Source organism: Heterodontus francisci, chromosome 13 (assembly GCF_036365525.1).
Source record: "Heterodontus francisci isolate sHetFra1 chromosome 13, sHetFra1.hap1, whole genome shotgun sequence".
Classification (NCBI taxonomy): Eukaryota; Metazoa; Chordata; class Chondrichthyes; order Heterodontiformes; family Heterodontidae; genus Heterodontus; species Heterodontus francisci.
Genome location: NC_090383.1, coordinates 54,021,279 through 54,043,616, shown reverse-complemented (window position 1 = coordinate 54,043,616; position 22,338 = coordinate 54,021,279). Strand labels below are relative to the sequence as shown.

Here is a 22,338-nt window from a genome sequence, read left to right as displayed (position 1 = left end):
AAGAAATTTTCCTCCACACAAGATCAGATGGCGGGTTGTTCAACCTTGCCCGTCTAAAAGCGAAGACCAAAGTACGGAAAGTCCTCATCAGGGAACTCCTCTTTGCTGACGATGCTGTATTAACATCTCACACTCTAGAGTGTCTGCAGAGACTCATCGACAGGTTTGCGGCTGCCTGCAATGAATTTGGCCTAACCATCAGCCTCAAGAAAACGAACATCTTGGGACAGGACGTCAGAAATGCCCCATCCATCAATATCGGCGACCACACTCTGGAAGTGGTTCAAGAGTTCACCTACCTAGGCTCAACTATCACCAGTAACCTGTTTCTCGATGCAGAATTAAACAAGCGCATGGGAAAGGCTTCCTCTGCTATGTCCAAACTGACCAACAGAGTGTGGGAAAATGGCGCACTGAGACAGAACACAAAAGCCCCGACAACCAATTTTATCTGCAGCACCTGTGGAAGAGTTTGTCACTCTAGAATTGGCCTTTGTAGCCACTCCAGGCGCTGCTTCACAAACCACTGACCACCTCCAGGTGCTTACCCATTGTCTCTCGGAGGCAAGGAGGCCAAAGAAAAAAAACATTAATCCCATATTCCCTACCACTTCCCCACCACCTACCTACACTAGGGGCAATTTACAATGACCAATTTACCTATCAACCTGCAAGTCTTTGGCTGTGGGAGGAAACCAGATCACCCAGCAGAAACCCACACGGTCGCAGGGGGAACTTGCAAACTCCACGCAGACAGTACCCAGAACCGAACCAGGGTTGCTGGAGCTGTGAGGCTGCAGTGCTAACCACTGTGCCACATACAAACACAAAAAAAATACAAATCAAAGCATCTCGGCAAAGTGCGAGGTAATTGGATGAGAGTAGAGAGCTCCAATGTAGAGTTCGCACCAGAACAGGCATGATGGGCTGGATTTGATCTTCATGCTGGAATTTGTAATTGTTGTGGTGCAGGATGATGTACCTCAGGAGGCATGTGCGTGTGAAGCAGAGAGCAGGAATTTGGGGTCGGAACCAGATCTTCTGAATTTCTGCCCTATTTAAGATTCGCTGGAATAGTAATCGGCCAAGGATGTGACGAACAATCCTCTATGATGTCTGCAGTTAGCTTTACTTTGGATGATATCTGTGGGTATTTCTGGGATACCCTGGGATTTCTGCCCAACATGACCTCCATAGGCCAAGCAGAAACCATGCTGAATGAGACTACGTGTAGCTATCACACTTGGCCTGCTGAAGGCCCAGGTATCTTAAGGAGCAAAAGTAATCAATCCCATAGGAAGTAAATCATCTCTGTCTGTCGGTTTTTTTTTTCTGTGAAGCAGTAAGATTTTTCTTTGACTTAGCTCCATGAGGGGCCTCTGACTCTTATGTACCTCAACAATTTTGTATTTATATTTAATAGATACAGCACTGAAACAGGTTCTTTTGCCCAGAGTCTGTGCTGACCATCAACCACCCATTTATACTAATCCTACATTCATCCCATATCCCTACCTTCCCTCAATATCTACCTCTACTGGGGGCAAGTTATAATGGCTAATTTACCTATCAACCTGCAAGTCTTTGGCTCAGGGAGGAAACCGGAGCACCTGGCAAAAACCCACATAGTCATAGGGAGAACTTGCAAACTCCACACAGGCAGTACCCAGAATTGAATCCAGGTCACTGGAGCTGTGCGGCTGCAGTGCTAACCGCTGCGCCACGGTGCTGTCCTTAATTTCCTAGCACTTCTTCAGGGCAGGCACCTCTAGAGGCACATGCTTGTTCACCTTGAATATTATGGATGAGTCTGTCCCTGGGATTTGGGATGAGATTGACATCCACAGCAGTTGATGTCTGAAGTCCAGCCATACTGGATTTCCAACAGCTGGAGAGGGATCGCGGAAATTTCAGTCCTGTGATTTCAGGATTTCAAAATAATTCATGGCCCCATTAATGTAGTGGGCAAAGTAATGTCATAGAAACACTTTAAGCCTTTGTACAAATAAAACAGTTGGAGGTAAACATTATGATAAATTTGTATAAGGCAATGGTTAGGCCACATTAAGGGCCGAATTTTATCCAGGCACTGCGCTCCGCGGCGGCACCCTTTAAACTCAGCGGGATGCCTGCATTTAGTGGCCGCCGCAGAGTTCCCGTGATATCACGCACGGGGGCTCATTAACATCACTACTCCACGACTACCCCCCCCCCCCATATTACGTGGGGAGAGGTGGGACATTTGGCGCAGTGAGGAAGCCTTTTGACAGCTGTGCCGCAGGTGCTGGGATCCTATTTAAAGTGCCCCTGCACCTGGTTCCTGACAGCTGTCAAAGAATGCTAACCTGACTGCTGAAAAGTGGGGCTGCTGTCAATCTGGCAGCAAAGCAGAAAGTGCTGCAGAAATCCACCAGGTCAGGCAGCATCTGTGGAGAGAGAAGCAGAGTTAACTTGTCCAAGTTCACAGACCTGAAAGTTAATTCTGCTTCTCTCTCCACAGATACTGCCTGACCTGCTGACTTACGCCAGCATTTTCTGCTTTCATGCCACATACTTACCATGCTGTGTCCCAGTGTCCTGTGAAGTTGCGATCCTCTTCTTCCATTCAAGTGCAACATTCCTTCTTGTAGGCATGCCGCACCTGGGTGAATAATCTTAATTTTGCACATTCCAGGACGTGGTACTGAAATATACCATGAAATGTATTACAGAGGTTTACAGAGAACACACTGACACAAATGGGAACTCACGGGTGTCACAGAAATGTAAATACATCTTTCATTAAATGTTCCTCACCGACATGTGTGCCCTTTTCTCTATGTGAATGATGTGTGCCAGCATGTAGCGCCAATGTCACATCTCTTTGCACCGTTGGTCCTTCAGGAGAGCCAACGTATGCAATAACAAACATTGCCATTCCACCATTACTCATGAGCATCTCCACGGATGCAGTGACATGGACATTGGCTCAGTCAGCTGCTGCCTCTAATGGTTTACACGAGGATGCTGCAGATGTGGACTGGTGCACAGCAGGTGAGCGAGGGTTATGTGTGGCTTGCAGAGCTCATGTCGGTTTCTATGGAGCAGTCAGCCTTTGTCTGATAAGCCACTGCCGTACGTCCCGAGCTCACTGCTATCCTTATGTGCAGAGCCTGGGTGCCATCTGCCCTCCCATGCGTCTTTCATGTTGTAGGTCCTCAGCGTCCTCATAGTCCCAGAAGGAATCCTGTTGACATCTCTCCTCATCATGCCAGGCCTGGCCCCTATTGGGTGCGTAGTTGTGCAGAGAAGCAAAGAAAGGAGCTGGCCTTTTCGGCCCATAGTACAGAGTATCACCCTATCCATTCAGGCATTGGAGGCGCCCTTTCAGCATGCCGATCTCCTGCTCAATGTTGGCTAATGTAGCTCAGTGGCTGGAGTTGTGTCTCTCTTCTGCAGCAGTGGTGGTGTCTCTCACTTGTGTCGGGAGTCATGTCTGCAAGGTATAGTCCTTATCTCCAAGAAGCCACCCCTCCATCTGAGCCAGTTCAGTGAACAGCGGTGGCAGCTGGGACTGGTGCAAGACCCAGGTGTCATGGCAGCTGGCTGAGAAGAAGTCACACAATGGCAGCAAGCATCTGCGGTGATCACATACCAGCTTCACTTAGATTGAGACGGCTTCTTTAAAGATGACGTCTGCAGGTGGTAGCCTGGCAGTAGGCCTGATGGTCATCTGAGTGCAATCTATGAACATTATTACCTATGGTTCTCCGGCAATGGTGCCAGAACCAATGGCCCTTTGGGCCTGGCTGTGAGTGTCTGTCCTGAAGTGGACATACTCACTGGCCCGCTGGTGCAGGACATTGGTGACCTCCCTGTTGCAGCGGTGTGCTGCTGACTGTGTGACCCCACTAAGGTCTTTGGTGGGCCTCTAAAAAGCTGCAGAGGCATCAGGCTTGATAACCGTTGCTACTATGAGGAACAAAGGCAAGGGATGTCCACTGGAGCCCATGGGCTGCAGGTCATCCTTGAACAGGGCACAGAGATGTGTCACCACCCTCTCTACATGCGCAATCGCTTCTGACACTGGTGCCCTGACATCTGATGGCATGTTATGTGGGGCCTGTAGATGCACGTCAAACGTAATGGCAAGCTCCCCTTGGGGGCTGCTGCTCATGACCGGGGGCCTCTACGTGGATCGCACCTGCCTGTTCATTTTGCCTCTGGCGCATACAGATCCTCATGAGCAGAGGATCATACAATATAGGATGAGTCATACCTATTTCCATGTGATAAATAAAGTTAAACCCTGCATGTATTCGAAGGTTCTTAACAGGGCAGGGATTGGTGTTGACGGGTACATCAGCTGCTTTCCTGGATTAATTATGTGGTGTGTCATGGCATTGCCCATCTTGGCCAACACTCAGAGTGGCACAGCATGACCACATCAAGATCCTACCAGCTGAATCGATTGCCCCCACCATCCATATAAACTTAATGCTCCTGCCCTTTCTGGCACCTCCCCCAGACACTTGGTGCCTAGTGTGCCATTGCCCCCTCACAAACACAAACAAACACAGAGTGCACACTGTTAACGGAGGAAGGGTACAAAGTACCTCCTTCATGCCAGTAGAGCTTTCCCTCCAGTAATCCTGACCCTCCTCCCTTTAAGAATGCAGAGTGAGACCCCTGTGTAGCCCCCTCCCTCCTCTCTTTATGAATCCAGAGTGACCCCTGTGTATCCCCCCCCCCTCCCTTTATGAATGCAGAGTGAGACACGTGTGTATTCCCCTCCTCCATCCTTCCTTTCAGAATACAGAGTGAGACCCCTGTGTACCCGCTCCCTCCTTCCTTTATGAATCCAGAGTGAGACCCCTGTGTACCCCCTCCGTCCTTCCTTTATGAATCCAGAGTGAGACCCCTGTGTACCCCCTCTGTCCCTCCTTTATGAATCCAGAGTGAGACCCCTGTGTAGCCCCCTCCCTCCTTCCTTTATGAACAGAGTGAGACCCCTGTGTACCCCCTCCGTCCTTCCTTTTTGAATCCAGAGTGAGACCCCTGTGTAGCCCCCTCCCTCCTTCCTTTATGAATCCAGAGTGAGACCCCTGTGTACCCCCTCCCTCCTTCCTTTATGAATCCAGAGTGAGACCCCTGTGTAACCCCCTCCCTCCTTCCTTTATGAATCCAGAGTGAGACCCCTGTGTACCCCCTCTGTCCCTCCTTTATGGATCCAGAGTGAGACCCCTGTGTAGCCCCCTCCCTCCTTCCTTTCTGAATACAGAGTGAGACCCCTGTGTACCCCCTCCCTCCTTCCTTTATGAATCCAGAGTGAGACCCCTGTGTAGCCCCCTCCCTCCTTCCTTTATGAATCCAGAGTGAGACCCCTGTGTACCCCCTCCCTCCTTCCTTTATGAATCCAGAGTGAGACCCCTGTGTACCCCCTCTGTCCCTCCTTTATGAATCCAGAGTGAGACCCCTGTGTAGCCCCCTCCCTCCTTCCTTTATGAATCCAGAGTGAGACCCCTGTGTACCCCCTCCCTCCTTCCTTTATGAATCCAGAGTGAGACCCCTGTGCACCCCCTCCCTCCTTCCTTTAAGAATGCAGAGTGAGACCCCTGTGTAGCCCCCTCCCTCCTCTCTTTATGAATCCAGAGTGACCCCTGTGTAGCCCCCTCCCTCCTTCCTTTATGAATACAGAGTGAGACCCCTGTGTACCCCCTCCCTCCTTCCTTTATGAATCCAGAGTGAGACCCCTGTGCACCCCCTCCCTCCTTCCTTTATGAATGCAGAGTGAGACCCCTGAAAAGGAACTGACCTTCTGCCATGAAACATTCTGCCTCTGTGGACCCATCGGCTTTTCAAACCGTGAACAGGACGACATGTGACGGCCGCGCATTCAGCCAAAAATCAGGAAGTGACAATGGAGAGGCGGCGGGCTGCATAATCTGCAGAGGTAAGTACCGTTTAACATATTGTAATTGGGGTGCCGCCGCCATGTGATGGGGGGGCCGCACTGAGGTCCACCAGCCACCGGTAATTTGCAGCGGGCCCTTCTTGACATTGCGGGTCGAGGCGGGCCTTTCCCCATAGACTTTTACCGGCCTCCGTGCCGCAACCTGCAGCATTGAGGGCCGGTAAAATTCAGCTCTAAGAGTCATTTGCACACTGTTGGACACACCATTATAGAAATCCTTATAGTGCATACAACAAAAATTCAGCAGGATCATACAGGAATGGGAAACTGAGGAGAGACTTGAGATACTGAAACTATTTCCACTGGAACAAAGGCTACTAGGAGATTTAATAGAGGTTTTCATAATTGTGAAAGTTTTGACAGGGTGAAAAGGTAAACATTACTTACTCGATTTGGGAAGTCAGATTTAATATTGTTATTAAGTTAGTGAGGAGTAGTTAGGAGAAATGCTGTTGTGGTGATGTGGGATGCTTTGCCACAGTGAAAGGTAGAGATAGAGACCATTAGGCCTTTCTAGGGAAAAATTGATTAATAGTTGAAGCAGAGAAAGATCCAGAGATATGGAAAGCAGGCACAGCAGTGGATTAGCCTTGGCTCCGTGGTATCATGACACTTCAATGTAGTACTAAGGCCGAGCTGCACTGTTGAAGGTACTTTTAGATGATTCTTTTGGAAGGTCCCCTCTGCCTCCTGCAGTAAATGTAAAAGATCCATGACATTGTTCAAAGAAGAGCAGTGAGATTTTCCTGGTGTCCTGGACAATATTTATTTCTCAATCAACATCCCTGAAAAAGTTGAATTGGTCATTTATCACATTGCTCTTTGTGGACATTGCTCTGGAGAAATTGTTATTTGCATTTCCCAACATTATAAGCATGAGCACACTTCAAATATACTTCATTGTCTGTGAAGCATTTTGGATTGTCCAGAGGTTATTAAAGGTGTTCTATAAATGCAAGTTTGTTCTTTCTATTAGTGTGGGATTGCTGTGCCAAAGTGTCAATACAGATGTGATGGAGGCAATTTGTTATCTTGCAACCATTCTATTTGCACTGAAAAGTGGGGACTGAGGTATTGTTACAGAATCAACTTGTGGCTCGTCAGACCAAGATTATGTAATTTTCTCTGTAGCTTCTGCACTCAGGTTGCCTGCTGCTCCACAGTGTTACTTCTTTCTATTCCTGAAGTTAAATAAACTGCCCCCTTTAAGCTACTACAGGCTGTGCTGCCAATTTATTACCTCCAACTGGAGAATTGACTATGAAGAGCATGTTTCATGCTGGTAGCTTGCTGACCCCATTATAACAAAGGTCGACTATGAGAATTGATCGGGTCCTATATTGACTCTTTGGGCAGTCAACATATATGCCCTGTCTATATGAAATTGCTACTGATTGGTCACGCCGTCTTCTGTGCTCTAAACTTCTGTAATAGGTTACTATTGCACATGCACACAATCATTTCTAGACGATGGCCAATTTGACCCAGATATTGACTGGGTGGATTCTGTGAGTGGAAAGGAGGAGGAGTTTTGTTCCAATAGAGTTTAACTCCACAGCATATGCCTTTAGTTTCTAGCAGGTTTCCTGCTTGGAAGCCAACCTGATTGACAGGCTTGACTCCCTATTGGGTGGGGAACATTCTGGAGGAGGCCACAGCCCCAGGATCAAGTAGAGAACCTGCTGCTGCATTAGTGAGAGCGTTGGAGGGTATGTCCAGATCTTGTGAGGGTTGTCAGCAATCTCTTGGGGATGTCTGATACAGGGCTTGGAGGGGGTAGGGTTTTGATTCCAATCCTCTATCCCATTTCCAGGGGGATTCAGAGTTCAGGTCCTGGTCTCGGGGAGGGACTGGGGGCTTATATCCTCAATCCTGGGGTCTCTGATCCCCAATCCTGGGCGGGGTGGGATCTGATCCCTGATTCTCAAGGTTCGATTGCGATGTTGTGGGGGTGGGTGGAAGGTGTTTGAATGGGGAGTGGCCCAACGGCAGTCAGGGGAGAGGCTAAGCTTGATGGGCTGGGAGGAAGCACTCCTGCTCCCCTTGGCCCACAAGCAGTACTAGAAAGGTACTAAATTTTTTTCGTGCAGCAGTGCTCACCTCCCATCAGCTGTCAGATTTTCCGAGCCCTGGGAGCCTTAACCATCCAGAGTTAAACCTGGAAGACAATTTAAACATGAAGCACACAACCTCATTATGATATTTACACACCCCTCCTCGGAGTGGTTTGGTTGGCTGCCCCCATTCCACCTCCGTTAAAATCAGAGATGGCTAGGTTGGAGGTAGGTTGGGATTGGGTTTGAGATATTATAAATTTTAACATGCCTCCTCCCTGAATCAAGCCCACCCATTTTTTGTGGTTAAATTTACCCCTTCGAATCTGCCTGTAGCTATGCAGCTACCTTCTTTCTCTTCTTTTCTCTTACATTGAAATTACATTAATTTTTTTTTTTGCTTTATAGGTACAATAGTTGCAGAAGGAACAATTATCACGCCGACTGGTATTTTTATTACATCAATGTTTCTTCTTTATTTTGTCACTGCTCTACTGCACCCCATTGAGTTCCCACTTGTGGCATATGGTCCACTCTACTTGATATGCATTCCTGCTGGCTCACTTATCCTGTCTATTTATACATTCGTAAATTTGAACGTCACTTCTTGGGGCACAAGAGAATCTGTAGGAAAGACCCAAAGCAAAGCTGCGGAAGACAATGACTCAGCAACACAGGAAAAAATCCATAAGCAGTGGAAATACCATTCCTGGTATATTCATTGTATAGTTCGTAAACGAGGTGTCCAGAAAACTACTGAATCCATACTTAAGGAAACTCCAGAAAGGTACTTATTATTGATGCACTTTTCATTGTATTTTATGTTGAGATATGCAAATTGCTGTATATTGATCAGCAGTTGAAGAATCCTCTGTCCCTTAGCATTGAACCCTTAGAATGCCAACACAAAATTGATGGGCAGGAAAAGACCAGGTCATCCATCAAGCCGGCCCCAGACTGCATGGTAGTTGGAACATCATGACTAAACGCTTTCTCCCTCCCTTCAGCCCCGCTCCCCCAGCCCTGCAGCCATGTAATCAGGACAGCAATAAAACAGAGAAAATTACTTTCTACATCTCATTGCCATGCTCTCTTCCCCCAGTCTTTCTTCTTTCCCATTGTTCTGCCTTTATACTAGTTTTGTTATTTAGCTTTACTATTTAACTTTACTTTTTTACATTATTGGGAATAACTCTGACTGTAAGGCCACAAATCTCATTTGCATAGCACCCATTTTTCCAATTAATGCCCTTTCTTAACCTCACACAGCTGAACATGCATTCAGCAGCAGGAAGGACACCTCCCACCATCCCCACCAACCCTATTTAAAAGGATCATTTACTACTTTCAGGTCAGTTGCTAATTTAGTAGAAGTGATGGTGGTTTGTTCTGCTATTTACAGTTGATGAAGACTATAGGAAGTGGTGTGGTATGTGATGAAGGGTTTGGTTCTTACTTCAAGTATTCTGCTCAGACCACTTACTCTCAGTCATGGGTGTAGTGGTTTGTGTTGTATGTTTGGCTAGTCTAGCTAGGACAGATTACTGAGTCTTCAGTAAGTTTTAACAACAACTATTATATGACATATTTGAGAACTATATACATTTTACTTAAACATGTCTAACTCCTCTGATGGTCATGATACTTCCTTCAGTCTCTCTCTCATGCGATCTCTTAAATCATCATAGTGGGAGGTGTTACTAACACTGTCCCAAACATTAACCCTTCCAAACCCTTATATACTGCATCTCCACCCAAGTCTTTGTCCATATATTTTTTGTACATTAATTTTTACTTTTACATACTATCCCATTCCCCCCCCCACCCCGAACCTCTGACATCACAGATTCAATTTGTCAGAAGGCTTCACAACTCTCCCTGATCGTATTGTTGTCAGACTCAGAAGATCAGTAATTTTTCTCTGAACTCTTGTTTCTTGACTTGGACGGCCTTCATTGAGGTTTGTAGTATCTGGTCCTTTCTGAATTTCAAGTTCAACATCTGGTTCATCCAAATGTTTCTTCTTATAGTACCTTCTGAAGTATGTACTAAATAAGATCTCAGTTGATTATCCTCTCTCTGGGCGATTACTCCTTCTCTGCCTTGGTCTCGTACTCATACCTTTTCACCTTCTATCAACTTGGGTTGGTTCCTGGTACAATATCTCCAGTTATAGTTAGAAGGTTGTTGTTTTTGATAAGACTTTTCGCTGTCTTGAACTCTCTGATAATCCTGAACTTCTGGCCCTGGAAGTAATTTTTTGGGTAAGATGGGAAGTTGTGTTCTAAGCTTCCTTCCCATCAACAGTTCTGATTGTGCTAATCCACATTGCAGTGGAGTAGATCTGTAATTTAGGAGTGCTGTTTGAAAATCTTCATTCTTCTTAAACAATGCTTTGCTAGTTCGGATTGCTCTCTCAGCTTCACCATTAGATTGAGGATATCTAGGAGAACTTATAAGATGTACAAATCCACAGTTTTCCACAAAGTGCGTGAAGTAGTCATTTACAAATTGTGGACCATTATTGGAAACAATCTGGTCAGGAATGCCATGTGTTGCAAAGATCGCCGTTAAAACTCGAATAACTGTCTCTGTCTCTGTAGTCGCTGTGTACAAATGTTTGACCTCAATCCACATGGAAAAATGATCAATAACAATCAGTTAGGATCTTCCACTAAACATGAATATATGCATCCCCAGATGTTCCCATGGTATGGTTGGAAATTGGGTTGAGATAACGGGTTCCCTCTGGTCTGGTCGGTGCACTGCACAGACCTGGCAATTAGAAATCATGGGCTGAATTTTACCAGTCCCCCGACGTTGGGGGGCGAGAAGTTCAGGATTATCAGCGAGTTCAAAACAGAGAAAAGTCATCGAAAACAACGACCTTCTAACCATAACTGGAGATATTGTACCAGGAACCAACCTAATTTGATGACGGGGGGACCCTGAAAATACTTCGCAGAGAGGCCCGCCAGGGGCCTCGATGTCAGGAAGGCCCCGCCCCATTTTACCAGCAGTGGTGAGTGCTTGGGTGGCCGCTCGGTGAAAAACTTAATTTACATGTTTAAATCAATGTTCATAAATGAATTATAACTTACCTTGTGGCAACAGCCCTTCCACTCCGATATTCCAGCTGGTTGCCGGAAGTCTTCTTACTCTCCTCCTCCTCCCTCGTTGAGCAGCTTGTCCTCCTCTGTGTCACCCCTGCTCATTCTCCATTTCATGCTGCAAGCCGAGGGAAATGCAAATTGTCCTATAAGGGTTTGAAAGGGTTAATGTTTGGGACAGTGTGAGTAACACCTCCCACTATGATAATGCAAGAGATCAAATGAGAGAGAGACTTGAAGAAGATGCATCATGACCATCAGAGGAGTTAGACATGTTTAAGTAAAGTGTATATAGTGCTCTAATATGTAATAGTTATTGTTAAAACTCACTGAAGACTCAGTAATCTCAGCAGGAGGCGATATCCATCCAGGATCATTAGAGAACAATTCTTCTAGTGGAACCACAATGAGGAACAGTTCCTCAGAGGTTTCTGCTTCACTAAGGAAGTGTTCACTGAAATCTGCCACCTGTTGCAATCCAAACTGCAGCCTGAGAGCAGGGCAAGAATAGCATTGCTGGTGGGTGTGAAGGTGACTGTGGCATTGAACTTTTATGCATTTGGCTCCTTCCAGGCTGGATCAGGTGATATTTGTAGCATCTCCCAGTTCATCATCCACTGTTGAATTAAAGGAGGTCACTGAAACTCTGTATCCCTGAGCTGGATTTTCTTCTACCGCCCCGCCCCTCACTCCCCTTCCTAAACACTTACCTGATTACCATGAACCTTATTTTTTGGGTTCCTGATGAAAATGTATTGCAATCTGAAATCGGGTTCCCGACCACCAGGGAACTATGAGGCTCTATACCCTCACAATAAGAACAGCCGGACGGCTTCCTGTCCACTTTGGCTTAAAGGTGTGCAAAGGAAACCCGACCGAGCCCGAATGACGGACCCGGATGTCCGACCCGACCTGGCCCGTACCCGACTCATGTCGTTGGGACCCGTGGGGTTCGGATCGGGTAGCAGGCCTTTCCCCATGCACTGATGTAAAGGTCTGCTACTCGACCCGACCCCGACGGGATCCGATGACACGTGTCGGGTTCGGACCGGGTCATGTCGGGCTTCTGGCTCCGGCATTCGGACTGGGGTTGGGTTTCCTTTGCACACCTTTACTTTGCCTCTTGCCCACACAATGCAATAATAATCAGGACATTCGTATAACGGGCGGCCGATCCTATATCACCTGTTCACTCTATTGCATTAAGTGTTACACACCCCCAAATGTATTTTATAATGAATCATGTAAATAGAATAAGTCAAACAACAAGATGCCTGCAGTTAGTTGTTCTGTTACAAATATTTTCCATTAACACATTCTCTTTTTTTTCTTAGTACAACTACAGATACAATCAAAGATCCAGTGGAAGAAGACCCACCTCTGGAATACTGTGAGCAAAGCACAAGTTAAATATTTTTTGTACCTTTTAACTGACTTGGTAGTGGGAATAATCTCAGACATATACAGCAAACATCTATCTTACTTCATCTTTGTGCTGCCCTTTAATGAGCTAATTTGCACTTGTAGTCCTACCAGTTTTTAATAATACCACACTTTTTACACGATTTATGATGCTAATGAAAGTCAGTACAAAGAGATTCAAGGTTCTCATATTTCAGCTGATTAATCACCAACTCAAGTCTGTAATCAAATGGATGTCAAAGCCTTCTGTTGATGAGTCATTTTATATCATAGGCAAGATGTTAATATCTATGAAAAGCTCAGGTAACTCAACAAAGTACAAACCATCTATTTTACTTTACGAAACTAATAGAATAGGTAAAGAGAGTGTGGCTTCCTAGTAATCCTGTAGGTAGCAAAGATTGCTACTGTATCTGGAACAAAAGTGCAACATAAATGGTCATCGTAAACCAAAATGTGCAGAAGTTATGGAAGCTCTTTCTTTTACTGTTATATTTTCCAGGTTGGATTCCTGAATTACAAGCAAACACAATGCCAAGTACATATTTCACTGAAGATGAAATAGACGAGGTACGATAGTGTTTCTGTTAGCATTTAAATGTGTTTTACCAGCAGTCTAACCAACTACAATGTCCTTAACTGATTCACTGTCCAGGTTAATGAGAATTCTGAATTCATCTTTTACTAACAGGTACACCACATTTACCAAATCTTCACTGTTAAATGCAGTCAAGACAAACAGTTTGATAAGCCTTTTTTTTTTCTTTAGCTCTTCCTCAGCTACATACATTATTAAAAAATTGCAGCCGCTATCTAAAGTCAAATTAATATGCCAGTGTGGCAGTAATTGATTATCGAGCAGAAAGGTACCAGTAATGAACAATCTTTATTATCTTGAAATAAAAAAAACTGGCATTAATTAATCTTAAGGAAACTGGGAGCTGAAACTAATCAGCCTTTAAATGATATATTTGTACATTAACTAAATTTAGGAAATATTCCTAAATACTGGACCATACAGAACCATATTTATTTTTTAAAAAGTAGTCAGGAGACACATGTAGAAGCTATAGTGCGGCCAACATCCCCAGCTTATACACACTACTGAGTCAGCGGCGCTTGAGATGGCTTGGCCATGTGAGCCGCATGGAAGATAGCAGGATCCCCAAAGACACATTGTACAGCGAGCTCGCCACTGGTATCAGACCCACCGGCCGTCCATGTCTCCGTTATAAAGACGTCTGCAAACGCGACATGAAATCGTGTGACATTGATCACAAGTCGTGGGAGTCAGTTGCCAGCATTCGCCAGAGCTGGCGGGCAGCCATAAAGACAGGGCTAAATTGTGGCGAGTCGAAGAGACTTAGTAGTTGGCAGGAAAAAGGACAGAGGCGCAAGGGGAGAGCCAACTGTGCAACAGCCCCAACAAACAAATTTCTCTGCAGCACCTGTGGAAGAGCCTGTCACTCCAGAATTGGCCTTTATAGCCACTCCAGGCGCTGCTTCACAAACCACTGACCACCTCCAGGCGCGTATCCATTGTCTCTCGAGATAAGGAGGCCCAAAAGAAGAGAAGAGTACAATAATTTGAACATCTGTTCTAGGGAAAGCCATTGAATAATTTTGAAATGTAGTGGGTGAACATGTAGAAATGCTTACAGAACTTTCTGGGATTTCCAACCATTAGTTTCAATCCTCCTCCACTTGCCCCACCACTGGTGGCCCTGCCTTCAGCTGTCTAGACCCACTTTCTGGAGATTCCACACTAAATCTTTCCACCTCTCTACATCCCCCCTCCTCCTTGAGCCCATTCTTAAAACTCACATTTTTGACCAAGCTTTTGATCACCTCTCCTAATATGAAGAAAAAATAATAGAAGCAATTATCAAATGATTTCAGAAAGGAAGATTATGCTTGCCAAAATTGATGGAATTCTTTGAGTAGGTAACAGATATGGTAGATGGAGGAAATGCAGTGGATGCGGTGTATAGAGACGATTGAAAATCCTTTGACAAGTTGCACTCCGGAGACTCCTGGAGAAGATTAATGGAAATAGGAAATGGGTAGCAAATCAGATAAATAAATAGTTAGAAAGGGGGAAACTGTCCTCAAACTAAGTTTTCTTTCAAGCTATCATTGCTGTTTTGTGGTAAACCGTATGGAGGCATTCTTGCAGTAGGGATGGAAAGGCATGTTTATACTAGGGATGGAGAGACATGCTTGCAGTAGCGATAGATAGAGGCATTTATGCATTAAGGATAGAGAGACATTCATGCAGGAGGGATGGAGAACATGCTTGCAGTCGGTATGGAATAAGAAATATCAGCTTTCTTTCCATAAGAAGACAGTCTATGTCATTAAGAGGTGTCCAGCTTATGCCTGTTAACACATTTGTGACATTCATCCCAATGGTTGCAATGAGGGCATGAATGCCTGGCACCCCACAAAGTCAAACATATGAACATCCTGTTAGGAATTATTTTTTGTGGAAAAGCTTAATGATATTTCTTCAGAGAAGCAATGAGTCACTTGAAAGTAGGATATGCAAACGAATATCAAGGGGAATATGGTATATTTTTCTCTCATTATAGGATGAAACCTTCTTTTGGAGTGAGATGATTGAGGGATACCTGAAACCGCTCAAAGAGGATAAAGTCCAAATAGAACAGGCTAAACAAGATCTCTTGTCTCTGAGGAACAAGGTGGGTGCAGCAGAGTTTTTGTTTTCTGCTCGGTTGGGACAGAATGCCTCATAAATGATATTGTCTCGGAGTCTTTTATGAAGTGAAATTATCAATACCAGTTTCATTAGGATTCTCCCTATATTTCTTCCTACTTTGAAGTGACCATAACTCATAGTTTAGTTCTTACAGTCATTATTTACTCAACTTGTGGGCCTTAATTTTGTTTCTTCCACTGGCCCTCCTCACTCTGTCTCCTGAATGAGTGCCTTATGCTGGAATACAGTTTAACAGTGTTGTTGACATTTTGCCATCTTATTCAAGTAGCCATCCGTTAATATTAGACAGGATAATAAGCATTGGCAAGCTATTCCACCATAACAACACACGTACTGCATAGCAATCAACAGCGGGAACTCTGGCTGCCCTTTCTCGCTTGTACATGGATAATCAGGCCAATAGCACAGTCCCTACTGCCAACACAGCAGAAATTTGCTAACTCGTCACAACCTGGGGGGGAGGGGAGTTCAAACTTGTGACTTCCTTGGTCATTGTTGTTCAACCCCAGGCCGCAGAATGCACCTACTCACTGAATCATGGGAGAACTGAGCCTGATTTTTTCAGTAATATTCACTAGGAAAATTAATTTTAAAATTATAACGGCCACATGCTAAGCTTGGACTTCAACATGTAGCTTTAGTGTAGACAGGACTGCCCAAGTTCTGATGGCCACAACTGATAGCCATGTGGTTACCAAGAGGTGGCCATTTGACTGTTTTCTGCATTGGGGGAAATTCAGAGAAGGATAACAGTTGGAACTTTGAGAAATGGTTTAAAAAGAACTCCGGGAAATGTTTGGGGTTTTTAACTTCTGCGCATATCAGCTCATGTTGATAAATACAGAAGTGGAAAACTCTGGCTTGAGTTGGATTGCAAACTGTCCTGTTCCTGTAACAAGAGACAATTTTTTTAAAGCATTGAGGAAGTGAAAAAAATGGGCTGCTCCGAACAAGAAATGGGAGGTTGAATCAGTCAGCTTTTTCATCGTCATGCTGGCAGAATCGAATGTCAAAGTAGATTGAAAAACAAATGTGGGATTTTCTCTGGGGCAACAGAAAATTGCTGCAAGCCTTAAAGAAAACTATAATTAAAAATCTTAAATTAAAATTATTGTCTTTTTATTTGATAATAGAATCCATAAAATGACAGTGAAGTTTTACCATCTTTTTCACCAGGCTGTTTTCGCATTCATCATGATTAATTTGATCTGGTTAGTCGGAACCTTTATCCTACAGCTGATTGCCTCTACTATTAGAATCTATATTCCAAAGATTCTTACCAATGGAGAGTTTGCATCTGAACAGTACATTGAGATAGAACCACTTGGATTCATGTTTCTAATCTCCTTCGCAATTCTTATTCTTATTCAATTTTTCGCAATGTTATACCACAGGTATGTCAATATTTAATTTTATTATACCAATAATATTCTTCTGTTGCTTTTTTATCTTCATACTGAAATATAAAGGGAATTTAATAATCAAAAATATTGACTGTTAGGCAGAAAATATAATCAAGAAAATCCATTAGAATAATCACCATCAGGGTTGATTTCAGTGGACTTTTAGAAAGAAAGACAGATTTGCATTTATATAGCACTTTTCAGGACCTCAGAATGTACAGTCAATTAAGTGCTTTTGAAATTTATTCACTGTTGTACTGTTGGAAATGCAGCAGCCAATTTTCACACAGCCAGGCCCCACAAACAGCAATGTGATAATAACCAGATAATCTGTTTTGGTGATGTTTATTGAAGGATAAATATTGGCCAGGACATGGGGAGAACTCAACCTAAGAGTGCAGATGGGCTTCGATTTAATGCCTCATGCAAAGGGCAGCACCTCTGACAGTGCAGCACTTACTCAGTATTGCGCTGAGGTTTCAGCCTCGATTTTTATATGAAGCCTTTGGAGTTGGACTTGAACCACAAACAACTGACTCATGGGGAAATTACTCCCACTTCGAAATGTGATATTCTAATGCACAATCAAGCCTGCATTAAAAGACAAAGAATGGCTTGCATTTATATTGTGCCTTTCACAACATCAGGACACCCCAAAGCACTTTACAGTGAAAGACGCACAGTCACTGCAGTAATGCAGGGATTAATTTGTACACAGCAAGCTCCCACAGCCAGCAGTGAGATCATGACCAGAATATCTGTTTTAGTGATGGTGGTTGAAGGATAAATGTTATCCTGGATACCAGTGAAAACTTCACTGCCCTTGCTTGAAAATAGTGTTCTAGGGGCCTTTAACATAAACAGACAGAGCCTCTGATTGACTTCCCATTTGAAAGACAGCATTGCTTACAGTGCAGTATTCCCTCAGTAGCAGCAGTACACTGCAGCACCAGTCCAATTACTGTGCTTAAGTCTCCAGAGTGAGGCGTGAATCCACAATTACCTGACTCAGAAGCAGGAAAGCTACCATTGAATCATGAATGTTACTACATGCAAGCATACTATTTTAATAATTCAAAAAAATCTTAAGAATTGTGGCAGTTACACCTTTCCTGTTATAAATATCCAGAAATGTGACAGATGACCTGCGTGAGACAGCATTGGTCTGAATGGTTCATAGGAACAGTCATGCTCCCACAGCCAGCCCTTTAATGCATCCATATTTATTTTCAAGTCTTGATGCGATGGAAAGGATTCGCTTTGACTATTCCAAAATGCTGTACTATCGTGACCAGACAATGATGTTTATGATTCAATTTTTTAAATGTAATTTCTTGTATCAGATTTTCCTGCAATTTGATCAAAATTATATTTTAATTTAATTTCCAGAGTCTATGCTTTCATCCATTTGCTGTCATTAGCTATAACAGAACCAAAACCATCACAGCACAAGGAACATCTGAGCAGCCACAAACAAAGTAAGCTCCTCATGACTAGCCCAGGTTAGGGATCTATTCAGGTTGCAGCCCTTTGCTATGCACCAGAACTGAGAGTTTGAGATGCAGGACTCACAAGAAGTTAAATGCCAGAATACCCACTTTTGGGCAATCCAGCATTTGCATCCCACGCACAAATGATGAGGTCTGAGGATTCCTGATTATTGAGCCTTGTACTTCATCATAATGAAGATGGCCACACAGGTAAGTAGTCAGGCCAGATTGCAGGAGCTATGGGGGAGAATCGGGCCCTCAAGGAAGACATCGGGGATCAGGTGGGAGGGATTGAGACTCAGTGGGTCGGAAGGTCAGGGCTTGGGGATTAGGGAGGGAGACAAGGTGTTCTGGCAGTTGCGGCCGTGTATGGGGGTTGGTGGGGGAGGGTGCGAGATCGTGAGGTCTTGGAGGTTGGAGCCAGGAGGTGGTGTGCGGAGGGGTGGGAAGGCTGGGGGAGAAGAACCCAGAGGGTTTTGGAAGTCAGGGCCATGGGTGAGGAAAGAGGGCGAACAGGGGTCCTGGAGGGTGGACCAGCAGGGATCGAAAATTGGATCTCCTGGAGGTTGGAGCCAGGTGTTGCGAGGGAGGGTGGAGATCCGGAGATCAGAGGTCTGGGCCAGGGTGGGAGGGAGGAAGATCGGGAGTCCAGGAACCAGGGATGATAAGTGGCAAGTAACATTCATGCCACACAAGTGCCAGGCAATGACTTTCTCAAACAATACAGAACTAACTATCTCCCCTTGATGTTCAATGGCATTACCATTGCTGAATCCCCCACTGTCAACATCCTTCGTGGTTACCATTGACCAGAAACTGAACTGGATCAACCACATAAATGCTGTGGCTACAAGAGCACGTCAGAGGCTGGGAATTCTGTGGCAGTAACTCACCTCCTGACTCCCCACTGCCTGTCCACCATCTACAAGGCACAAGTCAGGAGTGTGATGGAATACTCGCCACTTACCTGGATGGTGCAGCTCCAACAACATTCAAGAAGCTCAACACCATCCAGGACAAAGCAGCCCGCTTGATTCGCATTCCATCCACCACCTTCAACATTCACTCTCTTCACCACTGACACACAGTGGCAGCAGTGTGTACCAAATACAAGATGCACTGCAGCAACTCACCAAGGCTCCTTCGACAGCACCTTCCAAACCTGTGACCAGTACCACCTAGAAGGACAAGGGCAGCAGAGGCATGGGAACCCCATCACCTGCCAAGTTCCCCTCCAAGTCACACAACATCCTGACTTGGAAATATATCGCCATTCCTTCACTGTCACTGGGTCAAAATCCTGGAACTCCCTTCCTAACAGCACTGTTGGTGTACCTACATACCAAGGACTGCAGCAGTTCAAGAAGGCAGCTCACCATCACCTTCTTAAGAGAAATTAGTGATGGGCAATAAATGCTGGCCTAGCCAGTGATGGCCACATCCCATGAATGAATAAATTTAAAAAAACCTGGGGTCAGTGGGGGAGGGAGATCAGGGGTGCTGGATGTTGAGGCCGAGCTTGGAGTAGGAGGGAGTTCATGGAGATTGGGGCCAGTGGGAAGGAAGGGAAGGAGACTGTACATCTCAGAAGTCAGGGCGGGTGCGAGGGGTTGTTGTGGAGGGAGGTAGATCGTGGGTTGGGGCTAAGGTCTGGATGTCAGAAGCCAGGGATCTGGGGACCAGGAGTGGCAGCTACTGCTGTAAGAGCCCATCAGATTTCACTTCTGCAATGGTTTAGAGTTGGTTTTCTGAAGGCAGTGCTGCCTTGGGGGGACCAATATTGCAGCAGGGGCTGTTAGGCCCCTTGTTTGCACGTGGTCCGACATCTGCTTCAAACGTTGGTAAAGGATTTATCTTGTTTGTCCTTATCCAAAATGACGGTTTCACATTCGGGGCTGCATTTTGCCAGGACCCCGACGTCGAGCTCCGTGGCGGGAGGGGCCCAAAGATGGTTCCAGCAGATATCTGCGCACAGGCAGCTGATGCCACTACCACTGCAGGGGACAGACAACCCACCCCCTCCACATCCATCTCACCTATTTACATGAGCTGTGCGCTTCATGTTGCAGTGGCTCTGCGGCATGCAGCCCGTGCGGGTGGTCTGCCATTGTTTTCTCAGTGGCAGACGTATAATTTCCAGCCCAGTGTGAATTATCAGTAGATATTGTTCAAATAAAGAGATAAGAAGAGAAGGGAAAGAAATAGTAAACTGAAAACAGAAGGACATTAATTGCCCACTTAAGGTCCTCAGTTGACCGTGGGGTAGGAAGGCTGTTCACAAGCCTCCCACCCCAGACTTAATTTTGGTGGAGGTGGGTGTAATGAGTTGAAGATCTCAAACAGGTTTATTACAAAGCTAGCTTATTATATACAGTACAGAGCTAACTATTTACAGGACTTGCCTCCAGGTGTTACAGTTGTAGAGTGAGACTGGCATGTAGTCACATGACTGCATCCTGGTACTCAGCTCATTAAGATACTAAGATCTTAAAGGGACAGCACTCTTAAAGGCAATCACACAACAGTGGGAAGGTGCTGGGGCCTCCTCCTGCCACCAGCCCACCCCATTACATGCTCTCCCTGCCTCTAAATCTGCCATGGGGGAGAGCATAAAATTCCTTGTGAGAAACCAGCCCACCTCCCCATTGGTGAACATCTTTGGGAACCATAGGTCCAAAGTCATCTGCTCCTCCCAGGCCTGGTATCCTTACCATATATCACGCCTCAAATTGCTCATATATTGTATCCCAAAAATTCAAAACCTGAACACAAATATGAAACCCAGACCCTGAAGTCAAAAGGCTGATGCTTTACAAACTGAGCTATTCTGATGAACTTTTCACAAAGGTCAAACTCTCTGGAGGGTTTTATTCATGGATTTTCTAGAAGTTCTCTAATTTCACTTTTCCACAAAACTGACCCCCAAAAAACTTGCATTTATATTGCACCTGTAACATGGTAAAATGTCCCAAGTCACTTCACAGGAGTGATCAACAACCAACATTTTTACATTCAGTGATCATTTGAAAAATTACTGGACACAGTAAATATAAAGATGTGTGCATTTATAGTTAAGGAATCAAAAGAATAAAACAATTATACATAAAGGTGAAGAATTTACCTTGATTTGTCTACTATTAGTTACAATAGTGCATTGGAACTATTGATGGTATATAGTATGATTGAAAATCCTCACTGATTCTGTAAATATTCTGCACAACAAAGACCTGGTCAAATAGAAAATTTATTTTATCTTCTTAGAAGCAGCCAATCTGAAGAAACAACAGCCCTTCGAGACAATCACAGGCATCAGGAGATATTCGGAACAGGTGAACGCATCCCAACTGGACTTTCGAAGCTTATAGTGCGAAAATAACAACAAGCTGTTGCTCTTTTGTCTTTAAAAGAGACGGATAAGGGGTGATCTATTATAGGTGTTTAAAATTATGAAGGGGTTTGATAGGCTCGATGTAGAGAAGATGTCTCCACTTGTGGGAGTGTCCAAAATGGGAGTCATAAATATAAGATAGAAACTAATAAATCAATAAGGAATTCAGGAGAAACTGGGCAAAAGCAAAATACCACTGATAATGGAAATCCGAAATAAAAACAGAAAACATGTGGCATACAGCAGGTCTGGCAGCATCTGTGGAGAAACAGAGTTAACATTTCAGGTAGATGACCTTCCATCAGAAAGGTTTTATTTAGGTTTGGATACTGCATCCAAAGGCCTAATGTTTAGCTCTTAACTCTAGCCCCTCCTTCATGTATTCTAATGTAACATTAATTGTGGTTTTGTTGTTAATGGGAATCGGGATGAAACAGCCCCATTATTGCAGCAATTATAATGCTAAATATTTTCATATTATTGTTGAATTGAGTGATGTTAAGAAATATGAATTCACTTCTGTGGTGAGAAGCTGGGTAAGTGGGGTTGATCTCGGATAAAGAGCGTAATGAAATTTTGCTGTTCCTAAAATTCATCTGCTTTACCTTATATCAGCAGTTTAGAGATTAAATTAGAAACAGTTTTATAGAGTCAAATACTTTTGCTGGTCAAAGAAATGCTACCAGTCCTAATTAGGGTGTTACAAGATTGTTAATATTCTTTGAAATGGATTCATGAGAAAATTCATCTGGTATAAGGATGTAAGTTAACAATTAAA

At 44.6% G+C, this 22,338-nt stretch overlaps 1 protein-coding gene across 1 annotated transcript in view; it reads left to right on the top strand.

Annotated features, from left to right (window-relative positions):
* LOC137376709 (chitin synthase chs-1-like) overlaps positions 1 to 21,749 on the top strand; it is a 62,713-nt gene extending 40,964 nt beyond the window's left edge. The window contains 7 exon segments of the mRNA XM_068045684.1: positions 8,416 to 8,794; positions 12,452 to 12,507; positions 13,042 to 13,109; positions 15,131 to 15,241; positions 16,456 to 16,673; positions 18,072 to 18,160; positions 21,434 to 21,749. Of these exon segments, the coding sequence (XP_067901785.1) occupies positions 8,416 to 8,794; positions 12,452 to 12,507; positions 13,042 to 13,109; positions 15,131 to 15,241; positions 16,456 to 16,673; positions 18,072 to 18,160; positions 21,434 to 21,537 (1,025 nt within the window). The 3' untranslated portion in view covers positions 21,538 to 21,749.
* Positions 21,750 to 22,338: the final 589 nt, after the last annotated feature.